Raw genomic sequence first — 26,606 nt, 5'->3', positions numbered from 1 at the left:
ATTTTACTGACTGTCAGGTGTGGACTGCACACTGACTTTGTTTCCTTCCCCCTTCATCCCTTTCTATGCTCCAAAAACCTCAAAGAATTTGTGGGTTTGACTACATACATGGGCATCTCTTGTTAGTCTAATATCAGACTCATGAGGAAGTAAATACATCCAGTTGGGGCTTTCAAGCCTCACAGGGAAAAATCGATCTATTGCCACTGATACTAGGTAGATATATCAATTTTATTTTTTTTTCTGGACATGAGCTGAGAAAATGCTCATTATGTAGGTTCACACAAAGGTTGACATCTCTTCTTTCTCTTCCTAACCAATGGTGTCTTTCAGGAAGACTAAATTATTCTATGCTCACCCTGACAAATGGAAAATAATCTCTATTCACTGTATTGATGAGGCTAGCTCGAGAGATCATGTCTTTATAGCTTGACCTCTACTTGTTCATTTCAACAGAGTAGCCGTTCATAGTTAACTTCTTTGCCTCTGTAATCCCTTTTACTAGGAGTAATGCAAGTGTTGAACCCAATGCTTATTGCCTGGTATCGTCCACAGATCCATTGATTTTCAACAAGATTACTACATGCTAAATGTCTGGCCGTTGGAGTCTGAGGTAGCTCCACTGAAGTCCGTGATTGTGGGTCAATTTATAGCAGTTAACTCTTTTTCAGTAAAAATACGATCCTGTAAGTGTTTCCAAACCCAGGTGCCGTGTCACTACTTGTATATTTACATCAATAAGGAAACAGGACCAGAAATGGAAAGTATTAGGCAGATATAGCTACCCACTTTGCCTATAATAACAGTTACATTGTCAGAAAAATGAATGTCTCACTTGGCAAGTTCAAGAAGGGGCCCTGGAGATTTGGTGCAAAGTGCAAGTTTAACTGGCAATTACACTGGTGAATACTTCAATTGTTAATAAAACAGAACAAACTGCTATAGAAGAATTATTTTATTTTTCAGGCACCCCACCACCAAGGCATTTGAGATGCATAAACAACAGCCTTGGTGGTGTTACACCATAAAACACTGGGATGGGAAGTGTTTTATGAAGAATCTGTAAAGCTGAAAGGAGAAGCGGCTGACCAAGGACTTGATTTTGTCTTCAGTTACCCGAGCACCCTTTACCGCCTGTCAGCCAGGCTCAGGTCACACAGCTCGCTCAGGGAGAGCTCTGGGGTTGGGCACGTTATATTTTCCAGCTGAGCAGACAGGGGTCATGAGGGAGCAGGAGAGAGGGTCACATCTCCAGTGCCCCAGCACTTCAGGCACAATGCCAGGGCCAGCAAGCCACCCCAGAGGAGAGGCAAAGTTGCTCCCTTCTTTCCTTCCCCGCTCCCTCACCCTTCCCGCAGTCAAGGAATAATCAAGCCCTGGAATAGTGCAAATAGAGTACGAATAGAACAAAATGTAGAATCAGAGCCAGAAAACAAAGAATGAACAATTAGCTGGCACTGTGACAAAAATAATAAAAAATAAATCACTAATACTACTGAGCAACGCTGTGGCAGAGGCACGGCTGTAATCCAAGTACTCCAGGGCAGCATTGCCGGTCTTAAACTTCGGACCCTCTTCCTGAGGGTTCCCTCATACAGTAGGTAAGTCCTTCTGAGCAGCATCTGCTGATACTTTAAACGCCTTCAAAGTGCAGCAAGCACTACCAGGATTTTTTCACTCAGCGTTTCATTCAAACCCTGCTCTTTCATCCCCTGGTTTCACTAGAATGTCCTGAGAAATCACTCAGACTTAGGCTGTGGGCCTGTCTCTTGCCACCCCAGCTCAACATCTTTCATTTCTGGTCACCCCAGAAACCCCCTTACAGCATCATTCAGAGGTCTGTATTTCCCACTTCAGCAGGCAGGAAGGCAAAAGTCCTGCAGGCTGTGGCCTTCTTTGTCACAGAAGCCATAATAAGTCATCCTGTGGGAAAAAATAAATAGCCTGACAACATGTTATTAATCAGAAACCCTCATGCTGGCGATGCTGAACACGTTGTTTTGCAACGTCAGTGTTTTCTCCAGGTGGGAGCAGACATGCCCTCAGATAGGCCAGCAGCAGAGCTCAGCACAGGCGCTACTGCTGCCCTAAACATAGCTGCTGTAGCCAGCCATCGTCCTCTGAGGAAAAGCCAGCGGAGGGGGGTGACACACATGTGCAGCCGAGGGAGCTCAGAGGCATTTATGTGCAGTGCAATCAAGTCCTGAGCAAAGCAGTGGGGCTGAGACACTGTGCTTCCTACTCATCCTTCACCCATTCCTGCCCTTGTCCTGTCCTTTCTCTGGCCCTGGACATACTTCCCCCACCTCCTCCTATGTCTGCCCATCTACCCTACATCTCTCCCAGAGACACCTACAAGACCCAGAGCACAGCCTCTTTCCTTTGCATTCTAGTCTGTCCTCATAGCCTTTCTCCCTCCCTTTCCTGTTGCCCAGTTCCTGCCAAATCCCACGCCCACCTCTCTTCGGGGCATTAAGCCTTGAGGCCAGTTTGCTCTTTGACACCTAATCCCCAAAGCAGCACCATCAGTGGAGGGTAAGGTCCTTTAATACAAAAAAAATTCAATAGGAGTTAAATGTTTGTAAACAGATTATTCTCAAGATGGTCTCCAATCTCATTCTTTCTCTTAGGGGTTTTGAATGCTGATGCTCATCACCCTCATACCACTTCTCTCATAATCTCACAAGGCTATAAAAACACTTCAGAGCACCACCCATACAGACTGCTTGTGAATGTTCTGCAATGCAAAACTGAAGTAAAGAACTGCTAATATCATATTAAACCCTTAGGGAATTGAGTTTACACATTACATAATCCAAGAATTTTTTTTTTTATAAATTTAAGAGAATATCTAATTTTAACTGGGATTTGATGTATTGTCTGATCTGCAGCAACCATTAAACTGTATTCTAACCCACTTCTTCTTTACAAGCAGCTATCACTCCTTAGCCTGATGTGTTGCCACTCACCCAAAAACTTCCCTTGATCTCAGTGATAACTCTCGCCCTGGAGGAGGACACAGGAGAAGGGCCCTGTGGATCACAATACAAGGTATCTGACGACAGAGGAATATAATTTTCATTAATTATCCACTGCACCACTGCAAAAGTGGTGGTTTGTGAGGAGGCTACAGAGCAACAGCCTCCTCACAGAGTTTTTTCTAATGATAAATAACTAGGGTCAGTCTTATTAAGTACAGAAATACTGTTGGGAATTTAAATAGTCCTGGAGATAAGGGTACAACTCCCTTCCGTCTCCAAAAAAAGCATGATTATCTCCTCGCAAGCATGAAAAGCAACAAATGCCTCACCATGAGTGGGCACGGTATCAAAAATAACATTTTGTTTCTATTCTTATCCCTTCATTCTTTCATGCTACACCCATCTGCACCTCAGCTGTTGGGACAGGAGACTTCACAATCTAGGATTTTATGCCGCAAATAGCAGAACACAACTAGTATATGCAAGGTCACTGCTAACTTTGGCTACGTGCCATTTTTATGAAAAGTCTTATACCTGTGCAAAGCCCACAGTGTTGGATTTAGTGAGACAAGTGGGATTTTTTTTCAGTATTGCCAATTCTAAAGATGCTGTCATAAATTGCAAGATTTCTGGTATTTTTCTTAAAGCTCCAAGCTGACAATAAAGGTAAAAATATTCTCAGTGGTACATTTTTCTTTGGAAGATTAAATTCCTGATCCTTATAGCTGCTGAAATAACATTAAAATATTACCTAAGCACAAGCAGACAAAGTTCCCCATTAAACTGGCAGGGGAGATGGAGTTGCACAGCAACCATTACAGCATCGCATGACACAGGAGCAAATGCCATTCAGGCTAGTGTCACTGAAACAGGGAGGAGAATCTAAAATCTCCTCATATTCCTCCCAGCCCCCTCTCTTGGGTGATCTGTGCCTGAAAGAAGGGCACACGCACACTGTTCATATATCAGAAGGCCAAAAAAAAACCAAGTGACATTCTTCTTTTAAAAGGCTTTTCATTTTGTAGTCCATCTCATTATTTTTTCAGGGACCTGACTCATCATTTTGAATGTCAATTCTGGTAATTTTGACAGTCTACAGGCTTTGTCCTGTTAAATGGAACAGCCAAACTGTCTGCTTTTTCCCTTATTTTTGAGGACTCCTGGAATTCCTCTCTAATATTTGTCATGTTCTGCAGCTTCATTTCTGTCAGATGGGAATGGGCTGAAGTCAAGCTTAGAGGAGACGTGGAGCCTTCCCTGCTACGGCAAAATGCAAGATGTAGGCTAGAGTTTCACATACTGCTGTTCATGAGCGTGTTGTCGCTCCCTCCAGTGCTTTGGTTTGCTTTGCTTCATGTACTGCTTAACAACACAGGAGCTGGCACAGAGCGGGGTGGTGGATTTCTCATTACAGGCATCCCACTTCTCATTGTAATGCAATCATTGTCTGTAGATATACAATGCCAGCACATGAGCTGCCAGCAAATGATTTTCCAATTATTGCTCCAGCAAATCTATGAAATTAAATTCAAGTATGATTTCATGTAACAGTTAAATTCTGTAACCACCTGTTTCCTTTCCATGAAGAACAGTATTTCATCTCTCCTTTCTCCTCTGTCATTTTCTATCTCAATTTTCTTTCAGCGTGTGTTTGGTATGGTATTGCTTTCCTCCTGGCATGATGACATTTCTGTTCTAAGCCATATATTGCAATGCAATTGGCAAAAGACCTTCATCCCTGGGAGCATGTTCCAGGAAAACATGCTTTTTTTGTACCATTTAGAAAGGGCTCCTGCACCTACATCATTTTACACCTGATCTTTAATGGCTCCAGTGCAAGTTCAATGGGTAAATGGAGTGATTGGTCACTAGCAATCAAGGACAGGCATTGCCATTAGGAGAGCAGGTACACGAACATGTGTCTTGGCTATGCACCTATCCCATTGGCATAGACGTCCAGAAGTAACCACCTGCCAGTATTTTTTGATCCTGTCCGCCAAGAACAACTTTATGTGTACAAATTTGTCTCCGGCAGCATTTCCCACTTTTTTACTTAGAACAAAGTCTTCCTTTTTATTTGAGACACAGGAATATGGGGCTATAGAAGTGACATTTTGGGCTATCAAATCTGGTCACCTGGTGTCACACATAGTCACATCATCTAATCCCTTTAAAAAATGATCAAGGTTCATTTAATGGTATCTAGTGTCCCCCCCACTAATTTTTGTTGGAATATTGTTCTAGGAATTCAAGGTGTATATGGCTGGAAACTTTATAATTTCCACTTTAAGCTTACTTATGACCAGTTCAGAGCCATTTGTTCTCCTGGCAGCATTGTCCTTCAGTCTAAGTAGCTCTTCTGTTGCGTTTGTATTTACCTCACCTCCAGTGCTCTTGTGTGTCAGCTGGAGATGTACACAGCATTAGAGGACGAAGTGAGGCAGTACATGTTCAGATATAATGTCTATATCCCTACTTTGCTTTAAATGCCTTATGAAGTGAAAAAGCAACTAATTTTGTGTCATTAAAATGTAAATTATTCTTTCCTTAAGCAGGATGATCAATGGGGTTTTGACAATAGCTGTGCTAGTTGCATAACAAAGTACCCGCATTAGGCTTTATTATTTATTTAGTAGGTTTTTTTATGTTATGCAAAACAAATACTTTAGATACAACAGAAAAATAAGAGTATTGGAAACCCAGGGCTAGATCCTCAGTCTGAATTTGTAGATTGGGAGCGAATGAGAGAGAAGGGAGTGGGTGATGGGAGGGTGCAGTTAAGAGAGTGTTAGGAAACCATCCCAAAGGATAAGAAGAATCTCAGGCCATTTAATTAAAAGACCCCAAAAGGAAGGGGTGTCAGGGTGGAAGGAGAGGCAGGAGTAAGGGCAAGAAGGAAATAAAAGAACGGGTGAAAAGTGGGCAGCTAATGGTAATCCAAGGACATTGGGTGCAGCCATAATGGGAATGGCTCCTTGTCCCGCAAAAGACTGCAATTTTTTAGCCTCTGAAACCATTGTTATTATTGTAATCATGCCCATGGGAAGACAAATTTGTCAAATTCACTGGATTCACATAACATGCAGCCACAATTTGGGAAGTCACCGTGTCCCAGTTACATCGTGCAGTTTAATAAAGTTTAGTGATTCTAGCACTATTTATATAATGTCTATAAGGCTTCTGCCTACAATATATAGTAGCTGTCAAACCCAAAACTTCTTTAGATATGTGCTCTATATCAGTTAGCATTTCTGCATTGATTATTCTTCAATGTTTTGGTTTGTTTTAAATGTGGAAAACTTACTTTGAGGTATACGAAGACATTTTACGCTTTTGGGAAGTTAGGGCAGTAAGCATGGGACAGTGTGCAGTTTTGCTAATGGGAGAACTAAATAATTTTCTATGAAAATGTTCCTGTGTTGACTCAGATTAATTTCCAAGGGAAAATCCTCACCTTGTCGATATCAATATTATTCTGATAGGAGCTGAGGTAATAAATATGATGATTGTGTGAGGTCAGAGAGAGGGGTTGCTACATAGTAAACAGCCATGTCAATCATGACAAGAGACTCTCTGCTCCCCCCTCTGCTAATCTGTCACATGGAAAGACAATGCTGCTAGTGAAGTCCAAATCCTCTTAAATTCCAACATTAGATTGTAAAATAAAATTGAAGTCATCAACTTAAAGCGCAGCATGCACACAGAGCTGTAGAACATAACATTTCCTACCACTCTGTTAGGCTAGACTGTGCCGTGCCATGGATGATTTACACACAACAATCTCATCAGGTGTAAATGGAGCTTCATTATCGTATAGCTGATAAAGTCTGTACCCCAAAATTGTTTTAGAAAACCCACGCCTGACTTTACTGTAACATGGCAACATATTCTGTAGTAGCCACGCACGAAATCTAAGACCTGATCTTATTTAAAAACAAAACATTTCAGAAGGATAGTGGACTTTTTGCCCTATGAGTAGTCTATTGCAGTGGGACTAGCAGTGTTACCTATGTATTTCCTTAATCTGTTTTGTATTTCTTTGCCATAGGGCAAAGAATACGAGTACAGAGGAGACTACAAAACACAGAAGCTTCACTCAGAAAAGCTGAATTATAAAAGTGCTATAGATTACTCCTGATGATTTAAGTGAGGGACATGGTAGTCATAACTTGTAATATAAACCAAAATGGGGGGGTGGGGGGGGTGGGGGTGCAGGGGGGAGTCGACTCAGTACTCTGTCACTTGGCACTATGGCCACACTAGAAAGAGTTGATTTTGGAAACTCCTGAGTAAGGCAGATGGCACGGGAGACGACATTGCAAATAAACGTGCTGTTTTCACAGATACTTCTCTTTGGTTGCATAAGCAGGCGAGGGCTTTTGGATGTGCCAACTCATCCTGTCAGCTACTTGTTGCCGAATGGAGGGGCTAGTAATCAGCCCCAGAACAGCTGCACAAATAGAGAGCAATCTAATAGCTTGACTTTTCTTTGTTTCGTGGTGCCCTAACAGCATAGTACTGCTCTCTGGTAGACACTCTGCCTTCGTTCATAATAACATTTAACTATTAAATCTAGGTCAAGAGTTGAAACCATGAAGAACCAATTGTCTGTGTAACTAACTGCAACATTTCTTGCACTGTGAAGATAAACAAAGAGAGAAAAACAAATATTTTGAAAGACTTGGGGAAATTCTTCCTGGGTATTTCATTGCTCTTTGAACAGCAATAGCAAAAATGGGGGGAGAAAAGTAATTTGTGAATTTGCACAAATCTCCTCCCTAGAATTCCAAGTAGCTCTCTTGTCAAATTATGCAACACCTTCTAAAATCTTTGCATATTTTAAAAATATGAAGTAATCTGCTTTGTAACTCTTTCTGGCTAAATGCACCGGCACTACGTTTCAGAGCACAGCTCTACCACCTTATCAGGCAATTGGGACTGTTTTCTGGAGCAGCAGGTAAAAAAAAGAAGTTACAGCCCCTTTACCTTCCTGACCAATATATTCTAAGTTTAATGCCATGGATCAATATTACAGTTGAGTTATATCACCTTCTGCATCAAACTCGTATGGCTGAGATACACTGAAAATATTAAAAGGAGAAGGAGGCAATTAATGCAGGAAAAAAAAAAAACAAACCTTAAACAAAACCATTCCTCTTTCTATCACTGCTAAAATAAGCTTTTTGGCAGATGCTAATATTCTGAGTTGGCTGGCTGCCTGAAATGAGTTTGTGGGAATCAGGTAGCACAAATTGGTGGCTTGGAGAGAAAGCGAAGCCTCCTCTGAGATTATTTAATGTTTTCCTGACATCCCAGGTGTCCACAATGGGCCAGAGAAGATACGATCCTTGCCCCCAGAACATAAAATCCATGCAGCAATGTATACAATGCAAAATCCAGGTGTCATACAGAATGTGAGTGCCAGGAAGAGGATTCTCAGTATCATCACACAGCGCTGCCACTCTTTCCAAGTGCATAACCCCCTACAAAATCCAATCCATGCAGATATCATCCAAGGGTTGGGAGCAGATGAGTCACAGGCATCTAGGGGGTGACATTATGTAGGTTCTGATTTTAACTTTCATTGTTTTTTCATCGTAAAAAATATACAGGACTTACGCTAATTTTATTGAATGCTGCTATAACAAACCCCTCTTGTTGACTGCTCTCTGCAGAGGGCTTTAAAATAGAAGTTACAGCTATTTAACTGTTTTGCAGCTCAAAGAGTGCAACTGAGAGCGATCTTCACTAAAGTGCAGTTGTTTGCTGAATATAACTTTGCTGTAACTGCTGACTTCTCAAAATACATGCACCTCTAAGATCTGTTGTTACATCTTTAGTGGCAATAGCATATATTTGCGGTAGTGAGTAGTGCTGGGTTCCTTCCACAAGGTTCTAGTTCTCCCTGCAGTACCCAAAGTTCTAGACCAGTTATCCAGATGCAGAGCCTCAGGCTCTATACAGCATATATAGCATGTTATCTGAGGTCAAAACAAGTACCAAGGTAGTCATTTGAGCATGCAGCAAATATCTAAAAATAAGTTTGGACTCCTAAACTTATATGATTCATAGGTGGGTACATCAACCATCAACAACTCTGGCTTTATTTTCTGTAACAACTCCCAGAGAATTAAATACAGATCTAGGAGTCTGCAAGCATGAGCATCGTAACTAACTATTATAAGGTAAATTATGATGGAAATCTATGTCATACCTACCATCACCAGTAAATGCAGGATGGCTTATCCCTCACTGAGAGAAGGACAAAGAGCCTCATGTTTACCACGTGGTGAAATAATGCCCGGAGCCAAGCAATGCAGTGGAGGTAACACATGGGCCAGACCCTCACTGACCCTTCCATGACTTATCTGGGCACCCATATCCTTCATCAAATGTCTTGTTTTAGTAAAATATGGACTATGAGATCTAGTTCCCCGTGACCTTCCAAATTCTTTTCAGAAAGGGCGGGGTTGGCCTCTGAGAGCATTTAACAGCATAAGCCACTTGTGCCTCCTGCGTAGTGTATTTCCGTGTTTTCAGTGCAGTATATAGGGAAAAGGAGTACCACTGTCACGTAATACACACACCTTGCTTCTTACCCATTAATTACCAGGAGCAGTTCTAAACTTATTTTATGCAGAGAGTGGTTTATATTTATCTGAGATTAACTTGACTTCGATTTTATTAAATTTAGAAATATGACAAAACAGCCTACACCACTACTTCTCAGACGTGTTTGTGAAGTGCTTTAAACATTTACAGTGCACTAAATGCTGAATGTTAAATATCATGGTGTCACATGAAGTGCTATTGGTTCAGTAGTGAAAACGGCAGCATTATAACATTCTCAACGTACTGAAACCAATCACTAAAATATTCTTGTTTGTTTCCGCATAGCACAACTAAAAGTGACTGGCAACACACAGATGCATCTAGCCCAGTATCTAGAGAATAAAGACAAAGTTTTTCTAATTACTTCTGTCTTCAAGTTTCCCTACTCTGGAAAGTTTTCTTCACTATGAAGTACTAAAACATTACATGTCATGTTAGAGGCGCCAGGTAAGCCTCTGTTACTGCTGTGTGACACAAATGAGAAACAGTGAGTTTTGCTTAGTACTGCATTGCAATATTGCTTACTCTGCTTCAGCTGAATTTGCATGTAGGTGTGGCAATTTTACAAATGTGATATGACAGCTCGAAATGCTACTTTTCCCACATGGACAAATGTCAGGAAAATTATCCATCTGCATTGAGAACAGCACCCAACTGCACGGTTGCCTCCAACAAGATGGTGTCTGATGTCATTCAAACAAACAGATGCATTCATTTCTTTCCCAGGGTGAAACAAGAAATATTTGTAAGTGACAGCATATTTATCACTCTGCTAGTACTAGTTTCATTCTTGTATCCTATTATTTCTCTCAAACTGTTCAGGTACACCAGTTTGAAGCCTTGCTCAATAAACCTTTACTTTCCACCCTGCTTAATCAATCCAAATATTATTGGAGTCCTATAAAGGAATTTCCATAAGAATTAAGTAAACGGAGGAAGTACCACATTATTATTTATTTATTTAGCATCCTAAAGAACACAGATGTCCTGAACCTGGATCAGTAATAATTCCTTAATGAAAATGCAGGTCACAAACAGAATGCTCAGTCAGAAACAACTGCCTTCTAAACTAATCTGCCTTACAGATGAGTAAATTCACTAAACAGCCTGTTAAACAAATACTATCATGTTTACTTTCCACAGTGCAAGAAAGGCAAAAGCTGAGAAGCATTCCGGGGAACAAATGAAACACGGTAATTACTTTTTTTAAAAGAATTGTAAGAGCAATAATACAGTGTTTTGCATCTTTAACTACCTACATTAAGCAATTAATGGTCCACAGTAAGCTGAATGTCAAATAAATACTTCAGATTATTTACTGCTGTTTATGTCTGTGCAATGCAATTCTGATTCTCTGCATATGTCCCATTTCATCAGGTCATATCAAATCACGTTTTGTCAGTGTTTATTAATTCAGCCTAAATCCAGTCACATGACACAGACTTCAATGCACTTAGTATTAAAAAACACTTTCCATAATTCCAGTTATTTTTAAATGTGAATGGATACATCCGATTACCCAGTGACTTGCATGTCAAATTTATTGCATTTCAAGCATGTTTTCACATAAGGTGTTGAGCAGTTATTTAAAATACTATTCCCCTTTACTTTTAAATTGCAACCCACAAACTACTGAGGAGTTGATTTCCTCTCTTTGTAAGAGGAGTGACTTGAGCTAATGCTGATGGGAATTGTTGAGGCGTAGCATTAAAGTTTTAGACAGCCTCAAGTTTCCAACACAACTAAGAAGTACTGCTGTGCCACTTACAGACTATTTTGCGAAAAGTATAAGCCTAGCAAAGGAACATAGGCAAGTTTTCCTTCTACCCTGCTATGATTAAGTCTCATTTCAGGTGTACACATGGGACAACAAAAAATTAAATATGTACGTTATGTTCTGTAAGCGTAGTTACATCCAGAAAAACAGGGAGTGAGGGGAAAGAAGAAGATGAAGAGAAAAAAAAAAAAGTATAACTGGTTTACCTGATACTGTATAACACTTTTCCAGTTTTAGAAATCCTTAGCAACTTGTTGTCTGTCGTGACATCATGGAAGTTTGCTCCCTTCTCATTGGCAAAGAATAAATCTGGCTTCCAAATAGAGTCCAACATAGAGGGATCCAAATCCAGGGAATCATCAGGATATTCGCTGTAAGCCAGACGTGAGTCGTTCCACTGCTGTCTCAAAAAAATGTTCACTCTGTAGTCCTACAGAAATGCCATGTAAAAAGGTTACTAAGCCACTTAACAAAACTGGAAGCCCACTTTAACTTTCTTTATGCTCTTAGACTTACTACAGTACCAGCATTACAGCAAACATTTATGTTATCCTTTGAACATAAGGGTTGTCATTTGAAAATAAAGCACTTTAAATGCTGTATTGAACCTAACAAACACAACTGGTACATTTTCCAAATCAAAATTACTTCAGTGATGAAAAAAATATTAACTGCAACCTCCAATATTAAATATAACCTTCTTTCAAATGCTATGGATTAACTCAGAGGTACTTAGAAAGTCAAAAAGCATTGCAGCTACATATATACAATTGCAACAAAGATTTTATAAAACTACTGATTTAAATAAATTGCTCCCAATAGGTAAATCAATTCTTTCTAATGTATTCACTAATAGTTGCTAATTCCAGTGAAGCCAGATTTGTATAGAAGAAATTAAATCAGCACTTCTTATTTGCTGTTTGTATCCTTTTTCTATCTACCGTATGCTTTTCTCTGTATGTTCCTTCATTCACTCCTCCCTCTCTGCATCCCATTAAAATTGTTCTAATTGCTTTCTTCTGCTCAGTGGTCTGATAGTCACAACTGGGAAAGGCAGCAATTACTTAGAGGTTCATTTAGAACCAACATTAACGCTGTGTCAAGAACTGGCTATTAAAGGGGAGTGTGAAAAGAGCTTTTAGGGTCTAAACTCTCTGGAAGGAATGGAAAGATGCTAATGCTTATTCTCCTTAACCTGAATTTCCAAAGTCAGCAAATAAGAGCTTCATCTCCCCCAGCTTTCCTGAAATTATAACATATTTACCTGAAATTACTACATTTAACTTGCTTGTGAACACTCTCTTAGAAATACATTTACTCTTCCTCTAAAAGGAAAATATTTAATAATATTTATATCGATTGTAATATCTGAAGGAATATGTTATAATATAATTCTGCCAACTGTATAAACCCCTCACATTTAGGATTTGCTTTATGGTAGCCACAGTACATTAAAATGGCAGCACTGTGCTTTTGACTTGGAAAATGTATGAGCTGACTTGGATTTAGTGAGGCCACAGAACTGCATAGTCTAAAGAACTTATCATCCTTGAAATGTAAATAAATATTCTCACTCTGATTAGAGTTGCAGAAAGCAGCTTGCCCAACGTGCAGACTGTGAACGAGCCCCTCCAAGCTTCAGCATTTCCCACCCATCGTTCAGTAGATTGGTGACGAGGTGTGCTGCTGCCCTGACAGAATATTTCTGACATCCAAACTGATGCAGCTTTTGAACCCAATGAGATGATGCTTTACAGTCTCACTAGGAATGTGATTTTTCTTGCTTTCTTTAACATTTTCATTTTGCTGTTGGGTAGATGTGAGTCAAAACAGGAATGTCTACTAATCAGAGCAAGACAGACCTGAGAAAGGTCTCAAGAATAGCACATTTATTAAAGATACTTACAAAAGCCTGTATCTGTTTTTCACAAGCCACTGTACTTTTTATGATGGTGTTGTTTCATACAGTTAAAGATCAAATAGCTACTTGCAGTTCTGAGCTTATAAAATGTCATCATATCTTGTGAGGATACACTAACCCTAAGCATACTTTCCCTTGTTTCTTGGTCTTAGAAACTGAGAGTGTCTTATAAGTTTATATGGGACAGTCTTAGTTATAAATCCAGGAAAGCACTTGATTTTCATTCTGCAGAAAAGAAGGCAGGAGTTGTCACCAGCAACTGCTGATAGAATAAAATTGCTACAACTAGTCGTGCCTTTAATTTTTCTTTGGAATAAGATATATAATGAAGCCTATGGAAAGCAGAGGGATTTTTCCCCCCATGACACAGAAATCATAAATGAGTCAAATCACTAAATTGTTTAGAAATATCTAAAAATAAATGTGCTTTCATGAACTTCAGTAGTTGGTGATTTAGATAACAAAAAACGGTCTGAAAAATCCTTATTCATAGAAGAGCTTGCATATGATGATATATATTATACCAAAAGCATAAATAATGCCAATAGGATCTTTTTCGGTATATGCCTTCATAAATATATCAGAGCCATCACACCGATACACTTAGAAATGCTTTCTCTCTGCAAGCTTTGTTGTTAGAAGCAAAACAGCACTGAAACCTTTGTTTCTGTCTGATATGCTTTGCATATATATATATGTATAGATATTTTAATAAGAAATAAAAATGGAAATATCACATCACAAAAACGTCATGACTTTTTTCTCCTGTGCTTGCAGTATAAGCAGTTGAGAGGGATGTATGTTTACACAGTCAGACCTAATCATGTGCAGAATTTTGAATTTACTTTTCCTGTGCTAACGTTGTAACTGTCTTCTGAAGAAAAATTCTCCTGAGAACCGTATCACAACATGGAGCTCAGGCAGACTACAGTGTGTGTTTTGCAAGTTCCTGAGGGTAGAAGTGGGTGGACTGTAGTAATGCACTCCTACACGACCATGAGTACACCTGCTCCACAAATTCTTTCTGACAGCACCACTGCTCTGAACAAGGAGTGTGGACCTGAAGATTCAATCTCCGTTACAATACCGATGCCAGCAATAGCTCAAGGCAACTCAGATAAACAGTTTTCCTCTGTTCCTAAGCCATAAGATCAGAGTAATACTAACATACTAAAGGAATATTCATCTGATTAGTTTTAGTAGATTTATTTGAAGATTTAGGGACTCATTCCACAGATATACTTAGTTTGTGTTATAGGCATCTAGATGATAGAAATGGTCTTTCAGCAAATCCATGGCCACCAGATTCACTGTCCAGAGCTTCAGCAAAGCTCTGGGTCCCTTTGGTCTCAGGCACTGCTGTGGCAGAGGGGTACAGGGGAGCCCCGTTCCCTCTTCAGTGCTACTTTCTGTCTCTGAACTGACTCTCATCTTAGATCTTAGCCTACCTCCCATCTTCCCCTCTGACAGCGTTGATCGCCCAGGTGTTGAGTCAGACGTCTGAGGCAAACAGCAGACTTAGCTGGCCTTCCATGCATAGGAGGGGCTTGCCAAAGAAACTATTCTCTTTCTTGAAATCATAAATATGAATGCTAACTGAAAAGTAGTGGTTTAATGACCTATTTCAAGGCCATGTGACAGAAAAGCACTTGGTTACCTATGTGCCTAAGCATGCAAGGTGTCTCCAATGGCTTCAGAGGGAGTCTCTTATGCAGTTAAAACTACACATGTGAATTAATCAGGATCTAACACGCTGATTTGTAATTATGTTTTTTCTAGTGGGAAGATAATATCATACAGCCAGCCACAGCCAAGCTTTTAAAATAAAGAAATGGCAAATTTTTCTGCTAACAGAAGTGCTCAAAACACAACTGGAATTTGATGCATTTACCCCAACAGAGAACCTGCTGCATAGTGTCAGTCATTGATTATAGGGCATAATGACAATAATAATGTCCACACAGTTAGTCATTTCTGTAATTAACAATTAGCTCATCAATGTACAAACTGCTCTTAACTTCTCCTACAGCTGATAGCTAAAAAATCCTGGTCATTAGCAAAACTGAACATCTGAATTCTTTGGGACTCTGCCCAGGCTGATGTAGATTACTCATCTGTGATACTCAAATGCAGTCATGCTGTACAGTGAATTTTCTGCTGAATACTGCATGTGTGAATGCTTCCAAAAATAGATATAGAGTTTACTGGCATAACTGCTTTATTCAGTGAAGTTACTCAGGAATGTCTTTTTCTCTTTCTTTGCAAGTTAGGGCTTAAATGAAAGACAGGTGAATCAATGAAGGAAATGTCCAACAATTCCATCTTGACTCGGGCCTTTTTTTTACTATTTTTATTTTGGTATAATATATATCATTCTAATATGGAAGAAAATAATTTCTTTTGGAGAAAAAAAAATCAATTGTGATACTGTCCCATATGTGCATTATAGCGCAGAACGACTAATACATATACATTTTGTTTCCCTAGGTCTTTGGGAACAAAACTCATGAAAACTCTATGGAATTCAGCCATTTGGAGAGAACCAGTACAAAATCCTGTTTTATTTCTGAATGAAAGGTTTTAGCTTTTAGAAGAATATGCTGGACATAAGAGTCGTGCTGGCCTTTCACACAGCAATGAATTTCTTCCTGGTGTCTGTCCTAATCAGAAAACAGAAGCTACTCCTGATAAAGTTATTGAGAACCTGGCTTACTGAATTTAGTAGCTGTGGTGCTGTAATCCTGTTTGGCATGTTCATTTCTCCTACTGAAAGCTTCTCTAAACAAGTTTTCATCTCCCAAGTTTCCAATGAGCTGCTGTAGATCATCCAAGTTATATTCTGATAATGTCCCTTCAGTACATATACATGGTTTCACTAAGCATTCCTGTCCTCTGAGACAGAAGTGTCTCCATTGAATTTACAATCCAGGGTTTTAAATGAATCGTTTAGTTTTATGTCAAAACCATCAAGAGCATTTTATAGGGAAAAATGAATCCTAGGAGTCAAACAAAACTCATTATTTATCACAAGGGATGCCAACATTTTTACCACATGATTACATTTATTTCAGAAAGGCAACGTAGATGGAACAGTAATTGATGTCTGCCTCTCAGAGCAGTTTTAAAACGTTCTAAAACTAGTCACACTAGTCATTAAAGAAGCGACAGCATTAAGAGAATCAATATCAAATCATTGAACAGCATCTAAGGGAAATCTTTCCACACTTTCAGCAGATATTATGAACAAAGCAAAATAAGAAAGCCAATAGTCTTTGTTTTCATCTACTTGAATGTTTGGCTGTTTTCAGCAGAATGTGTTAATGAACATTGGAAAGGTGCACATTAACATATTTGATAGAAGGTAAAATGCAATGAGGGGATTTAATCAAAGCAATGAAGGAGTCTAATTAATGCAATCAGCATTAGGTCGTGCAAATATTTTCATTGAATGCCATCTTGTAAAGCCAGTGACGTGTAGGATTTTTGCTACTTAAAGCTATGCTGATGCCTCTACACACTAGGATCAACGGACATGGCTGGGTAAAAAAGGCTACATTCATAGCTATCTTTTCAGAATCCTTTAAACATAGGAAAACAAATGAAGTTTTCCAAAAACCTGAAAATTAAGTATGTTGATAATTATGTAACATCACATTATGTTTTTTCCTGTCATTTTTAACTTGCTTTTAGTTTTCTTTTAAGGTGTTTTTAAAATATTACAGATACATACTCTAGAGCATTAACTTACCTGTTTATTTTATAGCTCTGTATGTTATAGCTTGTCATTTATAAAAGAGTCTTTCCCACACTGTTTAAGAAAGCAACCTGCCCTAGCAATAACTCGCCCTTTATCTCTAGAAAACATTAAATAACAGGCAGGGGTTTTTTAAACAAAAATATTTAGGAGCAGAAGATTTGTGTTCCTACATTCCTTAGGCACCACTTTCTAAAATGATGGCATGAATCACAACTGAATTTAAATGAAGTATCTGAATATTGAATTATTAAGTTGGGCTAAATATCTGCTCTTCCTTCATATTGCAAGGATTGCAAGGGAGTATCTATCCCATTTTATAAAAACATAGTTCTTTGGTATACCTTAAGTCCTTTCATGGGTAGCAAGTTCAGTTTTAGTTACCAAGAACTCAGTCCTACAAGATGCTAAGCACCTTTATTGACTCTTGCTTCAGCGAATACAGAAAGACCTGGACACTGTGAAGGAATCGCTGGAAAACAAAGTTGTGAAACTACATTGCAATTTCTTCAAAAGTGTCCATAGCATCTTGAGGCAATGAGAATAACTCTTGCAAAATTTCAGTGAAGGTGAGAGCACCCATTTTTAGTTTATTTTGTGGCAGCAGTGACTTGAAGAGTTCAAAGTCAAGCTGGGATTTGTCACTAGACCCTTTCTAGAATGGGTTTAACCCATTCTTGTATATGAGCACCTGATAATTATTATGGGTTTATCACATTATTATAAGAAAGCCATCAAAAATCTCTCTCTGGACTAACCCCAGTAGTCAGGTGTATGTATGTTTGAATAAATAACTGATCTTTTTTGTTCATTGTTTGAAAAAGAAGATTTAAAAACTCAGCATCTTTTTAAAAGGACTCAAAAAAATATTTTTCATTTTTCTTAGCAAATATTTAAACAAGGGGAAATTCACTTCTAGACTAAAAAAGAGAAAAGTTGGACTAAAATTTTCATTTCCATTTTTTTAGCTTGAATTCATTAATCCTAAATTTTGGCAATTTTAGAAAGAAAAATCTCATCTTGAAATGAAAAATTAAACTATTTATTTTTATATATATCAAAATTAAAACTGACATTTTCATTTTGGCCTTGTTTTTTTTGACTGATAACATTCTTTGAATTCAGTCAAAATACTGAAAAGTCAGCTAGGATCCCATCATTTCCTAGTACCATTTTAACCCTCAGAATACCCAAGTCTCCCTATAGCTATATGTTTTAGTCATTTGACTCAAGTTATACGTTCACTTCAGTTACTGATGTGGCTGCAATTCACAGAGATTTAGCTAAGTTAAAGAAGACCGTTCTGGTAGCTCTGTCAGCACAGTCTGCAGCAGCAGATAATTCAGTATGTGGTGTAAGACCCACTCACAATATGGAGTACTTGGCAGGGAGCCCCACAGCTGAGCTCCAGCCATTCCTCTGCCTCTTCAGTGCTAATAAAACCTGAGAAAGCTGGTTTGCACACACCTGTATTTGCTGCCATCACAGTCACTACAGACTATGGTACAGTCACTACATATGTACGTTTAGACTTGGTAGTTGAGTTTAATAATTTATATATCTCTCTACATAGTTATTTTATATTCATTTTACTTTAATTCAGCTGGTAGGTTTTCAGTAGCTTAATAACTTAGTAAATGTCCCCAAGTCCTGAGCATCTCTATTCTACATCACATCCCACTCCTTCACAAGATGGCTTCAATGACCAGTCCCACTCACCATTGTAGTTTCTGCTATTGAACCAAAGCTGTTGATAAATATGTTGCAGGTAACATTTACAGGAGGACCTGCAAGTTGAACAATAAATAGAAAAATTGACAGGTTGTGTTCGTGACATATATTAAGTATTGTTGTTCTCTTGCCAATGACATCATAGCACTTACCATTGTGGTTTCTGTGACTGATCCAAAACTGTTGATAAAAATATTGCAAGTAACGTTTACTGGAGGACCTGTGGAATGCAATAAAAATGTTGCAATATACATTGAAACAAAAGTACAGATCCCTCAGCCTCCGTACAATCTGGTACAGATGTGGCTGAAAACAAGTAGAAAGTGAGTTTTCCCAAACAGAACATGTAAATATCAATCAAAAGAAAAACATTATCGACACTAATTTAATTAACCTAGTTTCATTGGGAGTTGTTAGATAAATACACAGAACTGCATCCTTGCATTTAAGGATTTAGGAGAAGAGTTGAGTGAGGGCATGAGTATAACAGCTTTTTCTTTATCCACAGTACCAGTGCAGCATATGCTTTAGCATTGCAACCACTCCTCTCTCCCTTCCTTCTCAGACTTAAAATTAAAAAATTATCTCTCCACACCTATTCCACTCTGTATGCAAAGGCTTGCCACTGAAATTCCCAGCAACAGTCACTTTTCACATTGACTCCAGTCCACTGAAAATGGACTTAGACAAGCAGCTCTTTGTGCACCTGAGCTGGAGAGGTCTGCCTTGCCGTAAACAAATATTTTAGCAATATCTGTTCTGGCTTGTCACAGCTTTCGTTAAACAGCTATTTGTAATCTCTTCCCTCCCACCTCCTTTCCTGCTATTCAGCAGTCACTGACGTGTAGCAGAATGAATGGGACTTAATATTTAATTAGTTGTCTATTAACCTCCTAGTTTTTTTAGGCATTATGAAATAAACAGGGGTTCTCAACTGAATCAGAAAAGATTAATGCTAAATGCCTGAATTTCAATGACACAAAAGTTGATACAAGCATTGAGTATCAAGTAACTACTTCTCTCTTTTCTCATTCTTATTTTTAATCACATAATTTTCCTTATATTAAAAAAATAATGTCAGTGCACAGAATATAAATACCTACATTTGCTTTCATATTTAGATCTGAAATTGCTTTACAAAAAATGGAAACATTATTACTTTCTTTTGTCAAAAACGGAAAGATAAAGTAATGTGCCCAGTGAAACCCAGTACACTATCAGCTTCCTGAGTGCTAGACCACCCACCTTTGAGGAAACAAACATGTTGGTTTTGGGAAGAAAAACCACAACAGTAATATGTTTGAGGCTGTTAAATTCCAGTGAAGTGTGTTGTTCAACTCAGTTTTTGCAACAATTGTTTTTAAAAAGACACTTCCTTTTTATTTTGTAAATGTGTTTTCACTTTCAACCTCAAGCTAAACCAAGCCAAATTAGTCTGCTATTCTCCCTCCATAGTATCTTTTTTTTCCTTCTTACTTGATGATATTTCTACTAGCTGAGCAGCTTGACCAACATATTTCTCTACATCCAAACAGAATCACTGAATCATTGAAATTGGAAGGAACCTCTGGAGATCAGCCAGTCCCCTTAGTTCATCTGGTCCCAGAGCAGGATCAGCTACAGCAGGTTGCTCAGGATCACGCCCTGTCAGGTTTTGAATATCTCCAGGGATGGAGACTCCACAGCTTCTCTGGGCAACATATGCCAGTGCTCAGTCATCCTCACAGTAAAGGATTTTTCTTATGTTTAAGTGAAATGTCCTATGTTTCAGTTTGTGCTCACTGCCTCTTGTCCTGTAACTAGGCACCACTGAGAAGAATTTGACTCCATCTTCTTTACTTACCCCTCATCAGTTATTTATGCACATGGATAAGATCCCCCTGAACCGTCTCTTCTCCAGGCTAAGCGGCCTCAGCAATCTCAGCCTCTTCTTGTATGACAGATCCTCCAGTCCTTTAATCACCTTCATGACCCTTTGCTGGGCCTGTACCAGTAAGTCCATGTCTCTCTTATATTGGGGAGCCCAGAGCTGCACCCAGCACTTCAGATGTGTCTCACCAGTGCTGAGCAGAGTGAAGGATCCCCTCCCTCAACCTGCTGGCAATGCTCTGTCTAATGCAGTACAGGAGGCTATTGCCCTTCTTCGCTGCAAGGGCACATTGCTAGCTCATGTTCAACTTGGTGTCCACCAGGACCCCTATGGCCTTTTCTGCAAAGCTGCATTCCAGCTAGTCATCTCCCAAATTGTTCCTCTCCAGGTGCAGGACTGCTTTTCCCCTTGCTGAACATTGTGAGGCTCCCATTGGCCCATTTCTGCAGCCTATCCAGGTCCCTCTGAATGGCAGAACAACCCTCTAGGGCATCAACCATTCCTCCGAGTCTTCGATCTCCTGCAACTTGTTGAGGGTGCACTCTGTTCCATCATCCAGGTAATTAATGAAGATGTTAAACAGTATTGGCCCAGTATCGGCCCCTGCAGTACACCAGTAGTGACTGGCCTCCAGCTGGACTTCATGCTGCTGATCACAACCCTTTGAGCATGTAAATTCTGCCAGTTTTCCATGTACCTCACTATCCATTTAGCTAGTCTGCTCCGATAGTTTGTCTATGAGGATGTTGTGAGGCACAGTGCCAAAAGCCTTGCTAAAGTTGAGATAAACAACATTCACTGTTCTCCCCTCATCCATGAAGCCATTCAAGTCATCGTAGAAGGCTATTAGCGTGTCAGGAATCATTTCCCCTTCATAAATCCATGCTGACTACCACCAGTCATCTTCCTGTCCTTCATATCTGGAAATGGCTTCAAGGAGGATTTGCTCCAGGCTTCAAGGTAAGGCTGGCCAGCCTGTTGTTCCTGGATCCTCCTCCTTGTCCTTCTTGAAGATAGGAGTGACATTTTTTTTCCCATGATGAGGAACCTCCTCCAGTCGCCATGACCTTTCAAAGATAATTAAGAATGGCCTCACAATGCCATCAGCTAGCTCCCTCAGCACTTGTGGGTGCTTCCTATGTGGTCCCACGGACTTGTCTGTGTCCAGTTTGCCAAATGCTCTGTAGCCTGATTCTTCTCCACTGAGTTTTCCTTGATCTGGACTTTCCCACAGGTCTCAGGGGCATGGGATTCCTGAAGACCAGTGTTATCAGTAAAGACTGAGGTGAAGGAGGCATTGAGTGCCTTGGTATTTTCCTATGCTCTTTGTCAACTTTTCTTTAATCTCATGGTGTTGTCTTGCAAAAGCCAACCTATGTGAGCACCACAGCTTTCAATTCCTGAGTGCCAGCAGAACCTAGTAAATGTGCTTACCTATGTTAGGAGATATGCTACTGCACCACAGACTGCAATTCAGATGTACACTAAGTAGGTACATACTAGAGCACTGTATCTTACAACAAAGCAAATATCTCCCTCTATTTCTAAACTCAGTTGTATAACGTCTTTTACCTGCCTTCTGCTGGTAGATGTGGAACAGCATAAGAACTCAGTAAACTCAGTAAAAAAAAAGAGATCAGGTTCGTGACCTGACGAGATGCATCCCAGAGTCCTGAGGGAACTGGCTGATGTAGTTGCCAAGCCACTCTCCTTGATATTTGAAAAGTCACGGCAGTCAGGTGAAGTCCCTTGTGACTGGAAAAAGGGAAACATTGCACCCATTTTTAAAAAGGGTAGAAACGAGGACCCTGGGAACTACTGACCTGTCAGCCTCACCTCTGTGCCTGGGAAGATCATGGAACAGATCCTCCTAGAAGCTATGCTAAAGGCACATGGAGGACAGGGACGTGATTTGAGACAGCCAGCATGGCTTCATCAAGGGCAAGTCCTGCCTGACCAACCTAGTGGCCTTCTATGATGGAGTGACTACCTCAGTGGACAAGGGAAGAGCTACGGATGTTGTCTATCTGGACTTCTGTAAGGCCTTTGACACGGTCCCCCACAACATCCTTCTCTCTAACTTGGAGAGACATGGATTTGATGGGTGGACTGTTCAGTGGATGAGGAATTGGTTGGATGATTGCATTCAGAGGGTAGTGGTCAATGGCTCAATGTTCAGATCAGTGACAAGTGGTGTCCCTCAGGGGTCTGTACTGGGACCAGTACTCTTTAATATCTTCATCAATGACGTAGACAGTGGGATCGAGTGCACCCTCAGCAAGTTTGCAGACAACACCAAGCTGAGTGATGTGGTTGACACCAAGCTGAGGGATGGGATGCCATCCAGAGGGACCTGGACAAGTTCAAGAAATGGGCCTGTGTGAACCTCATGAGATTCAACAAGGCCAAGTGCAAGGTTCTGCATCTGGGTCAGGGCAATCCCCTGGTATCAATACAGACTCAGGGATGAAGGGATTGCGAGCAGCCCTGCCAAGAAGGACTTGGGGGTATTGGTGGAAGAAAAACTGGACATGAGCCAACAATGTGTGCTCAGAGCCCAGAAAGTTAACCGCATCCTGGGCTGCATCAAAAGAAGCGTGGTCAGCAGGTCAAGGGAGGTGGTTCTGCCCCTCTACTCCTCTCTGGTCAGACCCCACCTGGAGTACTGTGTCCAGCTCTGGAGTCCTCAGCACAGGAAAGACATGGACCTGTTGGAGCGGGTCCAGAGGAGGGCCACAAAAATTATCAGAGGGCTGGAACACGTCTCCTATGAGGAAAGGCTGAGAGAGCTGAGGTTATTCAGCCTGGAGGAGAGAAGGCTCCGGGGAGACCTTATTGTGGCCTTTCAGTACTTAAAGGGGGCTTATAAGAAAGATGGGGACAAACCTTTTAGCAGGGCCTGTTGTGACAGGACAAAGGGTAATGGTTTTAAACTAAAAGAGGGTAGATTTAGACTAGATATAAGGAGGAAATTTTTTACAATGAGGGTGGTGAAACACTGGAACAGGTTGCCCGGAGAGGTGGTAGATGCCCCATCCCTGGAAACATTCAAGGTCAGGCTGGACGGGGCTCTGAGCAACTTGATCTAGTTGAAGATGTCCCTGCTCATTGCAGGGGGTTTGGACTAGATGACCTTTAAAGGTCCCTTCCAACCCAAACTATTCTATGATTATGATTCTATGATTCTATAAACCTAAGTACTGCCAGCAAAACTGGCCATGTTCTCTTCATCCTGAGAGTTTTCTGGAAAGAGCTTTATTGGTGAGATATCACAAATTCAATTTTTTTGGTGATCATTTATATTTGTTTATAAACATCAAAAGTGTAATGCAAGATTTGCAACCAAATGAGAACAGAAGATACTTATCAGAGGACCTTAAAACTAACATTTGATCACATAACTTACAGATTCTAAGCTAAAAGTCCAACTTTCTCTTAAAGTCAATCTGCTAGTGATGGGGTTTCTAAATGTGCATGGGAAACACAAGCCAAATGAAGTAGATAAGAATAGGATAACTAACTGAGCTCTGAAGTTTGCAATGCTTTTATTCTTTTTTAATTGATCTTTTTTTTCTACTGTTGATAGTATTCCAGTGGGGAAGGGGTGTATAGGTGTTGTACATCTTAAGGAAAAAGTGCACTTTAAAGAGGGCACAAAACATCACTTTTTCCAATTAAACATTTCACACACTCCACCCTATAAGATTTTTCTAATCTAATAGTTCATTTAAAATGAAAGCAGTAAAATTCTATGAAGTATAGCCAAGGTTTGAGAACATAATCTAAAACTCTTCAAAGGCAATGAAACATTTAATTTTACTTTACTGCCTAAAATCTAAAAAGAGTTGACATTGCCTCTGAAAAATTAAGCAAAGTATGCTTTATAATTAAGTCCTTTTTTCCCCCTATTTTTCCTTTTCTCACCTCCAATGCAACAAGGTAACAGTCCAGGTGCCTTTCAGGCACATTTGAGATAATCAAAGTGATTTTGAAGTCATAAGGAAAACGTCTGTTTCTTGAAAGGACTCAGGCAAAAAAAACCCCAAACCCAAAGCAGGTAGCTAATACTCAAATCCACCAGAAAGTGGATGTCTGGTATTCTGACAAGCAGCTAAGATATCACTTCTGTTCCCTGCAGCTCCCATCCCCCTACTTCCCCAGAGGGTCTGCTGCTGCTGCCAGTCGACAGGACTCTCCAATACACTGCCTTCTTGAAAAGCCCTGACATTATAATGTGTCATACACCTCCTGTGACTTCGGGGCACTTAGCACTTACAGAAAGTCCTCAGCACTCATCTGCTCACCTTACCCACAAGAAACTTGAATATACTGAATATTCCCCTGAATTTGCTGTGGCATATTACCTCATAGCTCCTGTACCAAAGGCGGCTGTGACCTTGCCGCTGTCTGGCTGGAGAGTGAATCCTTTCCTTGTCAGCTGCCAGAGGGGATGAACCCATCCCAATACATGGGGGAGTCCCCATGTTGAGTGATGAGTGCTGAAAGATGTATGCTGAGCCCCTTCCAGCTCCTAAATGCAGCTTTTGCTGAATATTCTCGAGTATTGATAACACATGGCCCCAATGCTTCCTTCATTTGGTAGGTTCTTGAGAAGATTGACTTGTACTCTTGCCCTGGAGATCATCCTAACTGCAACTAATCATATGTGTATTCTCATGTCCATCCCAACTCTGCCTTCTTGGTGTACAGTTTCTAGGCTGCACCTGGCAACCTTTTTCTCCTCACATTAATTTCAGCCATATAGCTAAAATGTCCTTAGGGGGAATATTATAATCATACAAGACATTTAAAATGATACCTGTGCACTTGCCAATTTTCTTTGATATGTGTATTTATTGAGGGATTTTGTAAGGCAAACTAAAATACAGTACACACACACACACAGAACTGTGGGCAAAGCGGAGAGATATGGAAGAATGAGAGAGAATGAGGCAGAACCACTTCATGGAAGGACAGTGAAAATATTGGCAAGATATTTACAGATCTGTGAAGAATCTTGTGTCTTTCTCTATACGTAGTATTTTTTGGTCTGCCTTTTGACTTTGGCCCATGTGCCAATGGAAAGAGTTTTTTCCCACCATCTCGGATGGTTTATTTTGTTCCATATACAGGGGAGAAAGGTGAGCTGAACTGCCCTTCTCCCCTTACCACAGAGAGCAGGATGAGCATCAGGACTGTTTGAAAAGACTAAAATCAAACCCACCTGAGTGTGGGGATAGAGCAGGGATCCAGGGGCAGGACCAAGGGGCAAAGTGACAAGGCAGTGATCCCACCAGCGACTGAGCATCCCTTCATCTGTGGAGCAGGGATTTCATGTCTGAGCTCAAACAAGATAGGCGATCAAAATGTGGGTGAGGGCAGGACAAAGACCCACATGCTGACCTGAGCACTGGTAATACAGATCCCAGGACAGCAGGGGAGGGTAGCAGAGCTTATTGGAGATGGTTTATTAATTTCCATTTCTGGAGGCAGCTGGGGTTTTAGCAACCATTTCTCCTCAACCAAACTGAACAGCCTCCAACGTCCAGCACAGTCCTTAATGAGACCTGAAACAGAGCTAACCCCTACGGAGGGCTCTGCTTTTGCAGCTGCAGTACTACAGCTGGCTGAATTACCACTTCAAGAGCTTGCCAATGCATCTCTTCATGGCCGTGCAGGCACATCACTGTAAGTCAGACAGCAAGGCTGAACTACTGCTGGGACACCTCAGCTGGCCATAGTCATTAGACAGGAGCAAGTTGTTTATCATCCTAGCTTCCTCCCTGCTCAGAGTGTGGCAGGCAGGGTAAGGACTGGAGAAGTGCTATCAAAGACAGCTCAGCCAATCCTGTGGCCAGGGACCATGGATATTGGGCCAGGGAGAGAAAGGTGGCTTTGATGCTCTAGAAAAGTTCCTCTGAGCCACAGGGATCCCGCAACTCCAGAAGCAGTGCAGCTTG

General features: G+C 40.4%; 1 protein-coding gene across 2 annotated transcripts in view; it reads right to left on the bottom strand.

The window, feature by feature from the left end:
• Positions 1 to 26,606, bottom strand: part of GLRA2 (glycine receptor alpha 2) — a 135,363-nt gene that overhangs the window by 92,931 nt on the left and 15,826 nt on the right. Inside the window, exons 3-4 of one of the 2 annotated variants that reach the window (XM_050905870.1) lie at positions 18,929 to 18,996; positions 11,577 to 11,800 (exon numbers count right to left, since the gene is read on the bottom strand). In XM_050905870.1, coding sequence (XP_050761827.1) covers positions 11,577 to 11,800; positions 18,929 to 18,996 — 292 coding nt within the window. Of the gene's footprint in view, positions 1 to 11,576; positions 11,801 to 18,764; positions 18,833 to 18,928; positions 18,997 to 26,606 lie in introns of both variants that reach the window. The other variant, XM_050905878.1, reaches the window with a different exon arrangement.

This window comes from Gymnogyps californianus, chromosome 1 (genome assembly GCF_018139145.2).
Source record: "Gymnogyps californianus isolate 813 chromosome 1, ASM1813914v2, whole genome shotgun sequence".
Taxonomy (NCBI): domain Eukaryota; kingdom Metazoa; phylum Chordata; class Aves; order Accipitriformes; family Cathartidae; genus Gymnogyps; species Gymnogyps californianus.
This window is presented reverse-complemented; position numbering and strand designations above follow the sequence as displayed.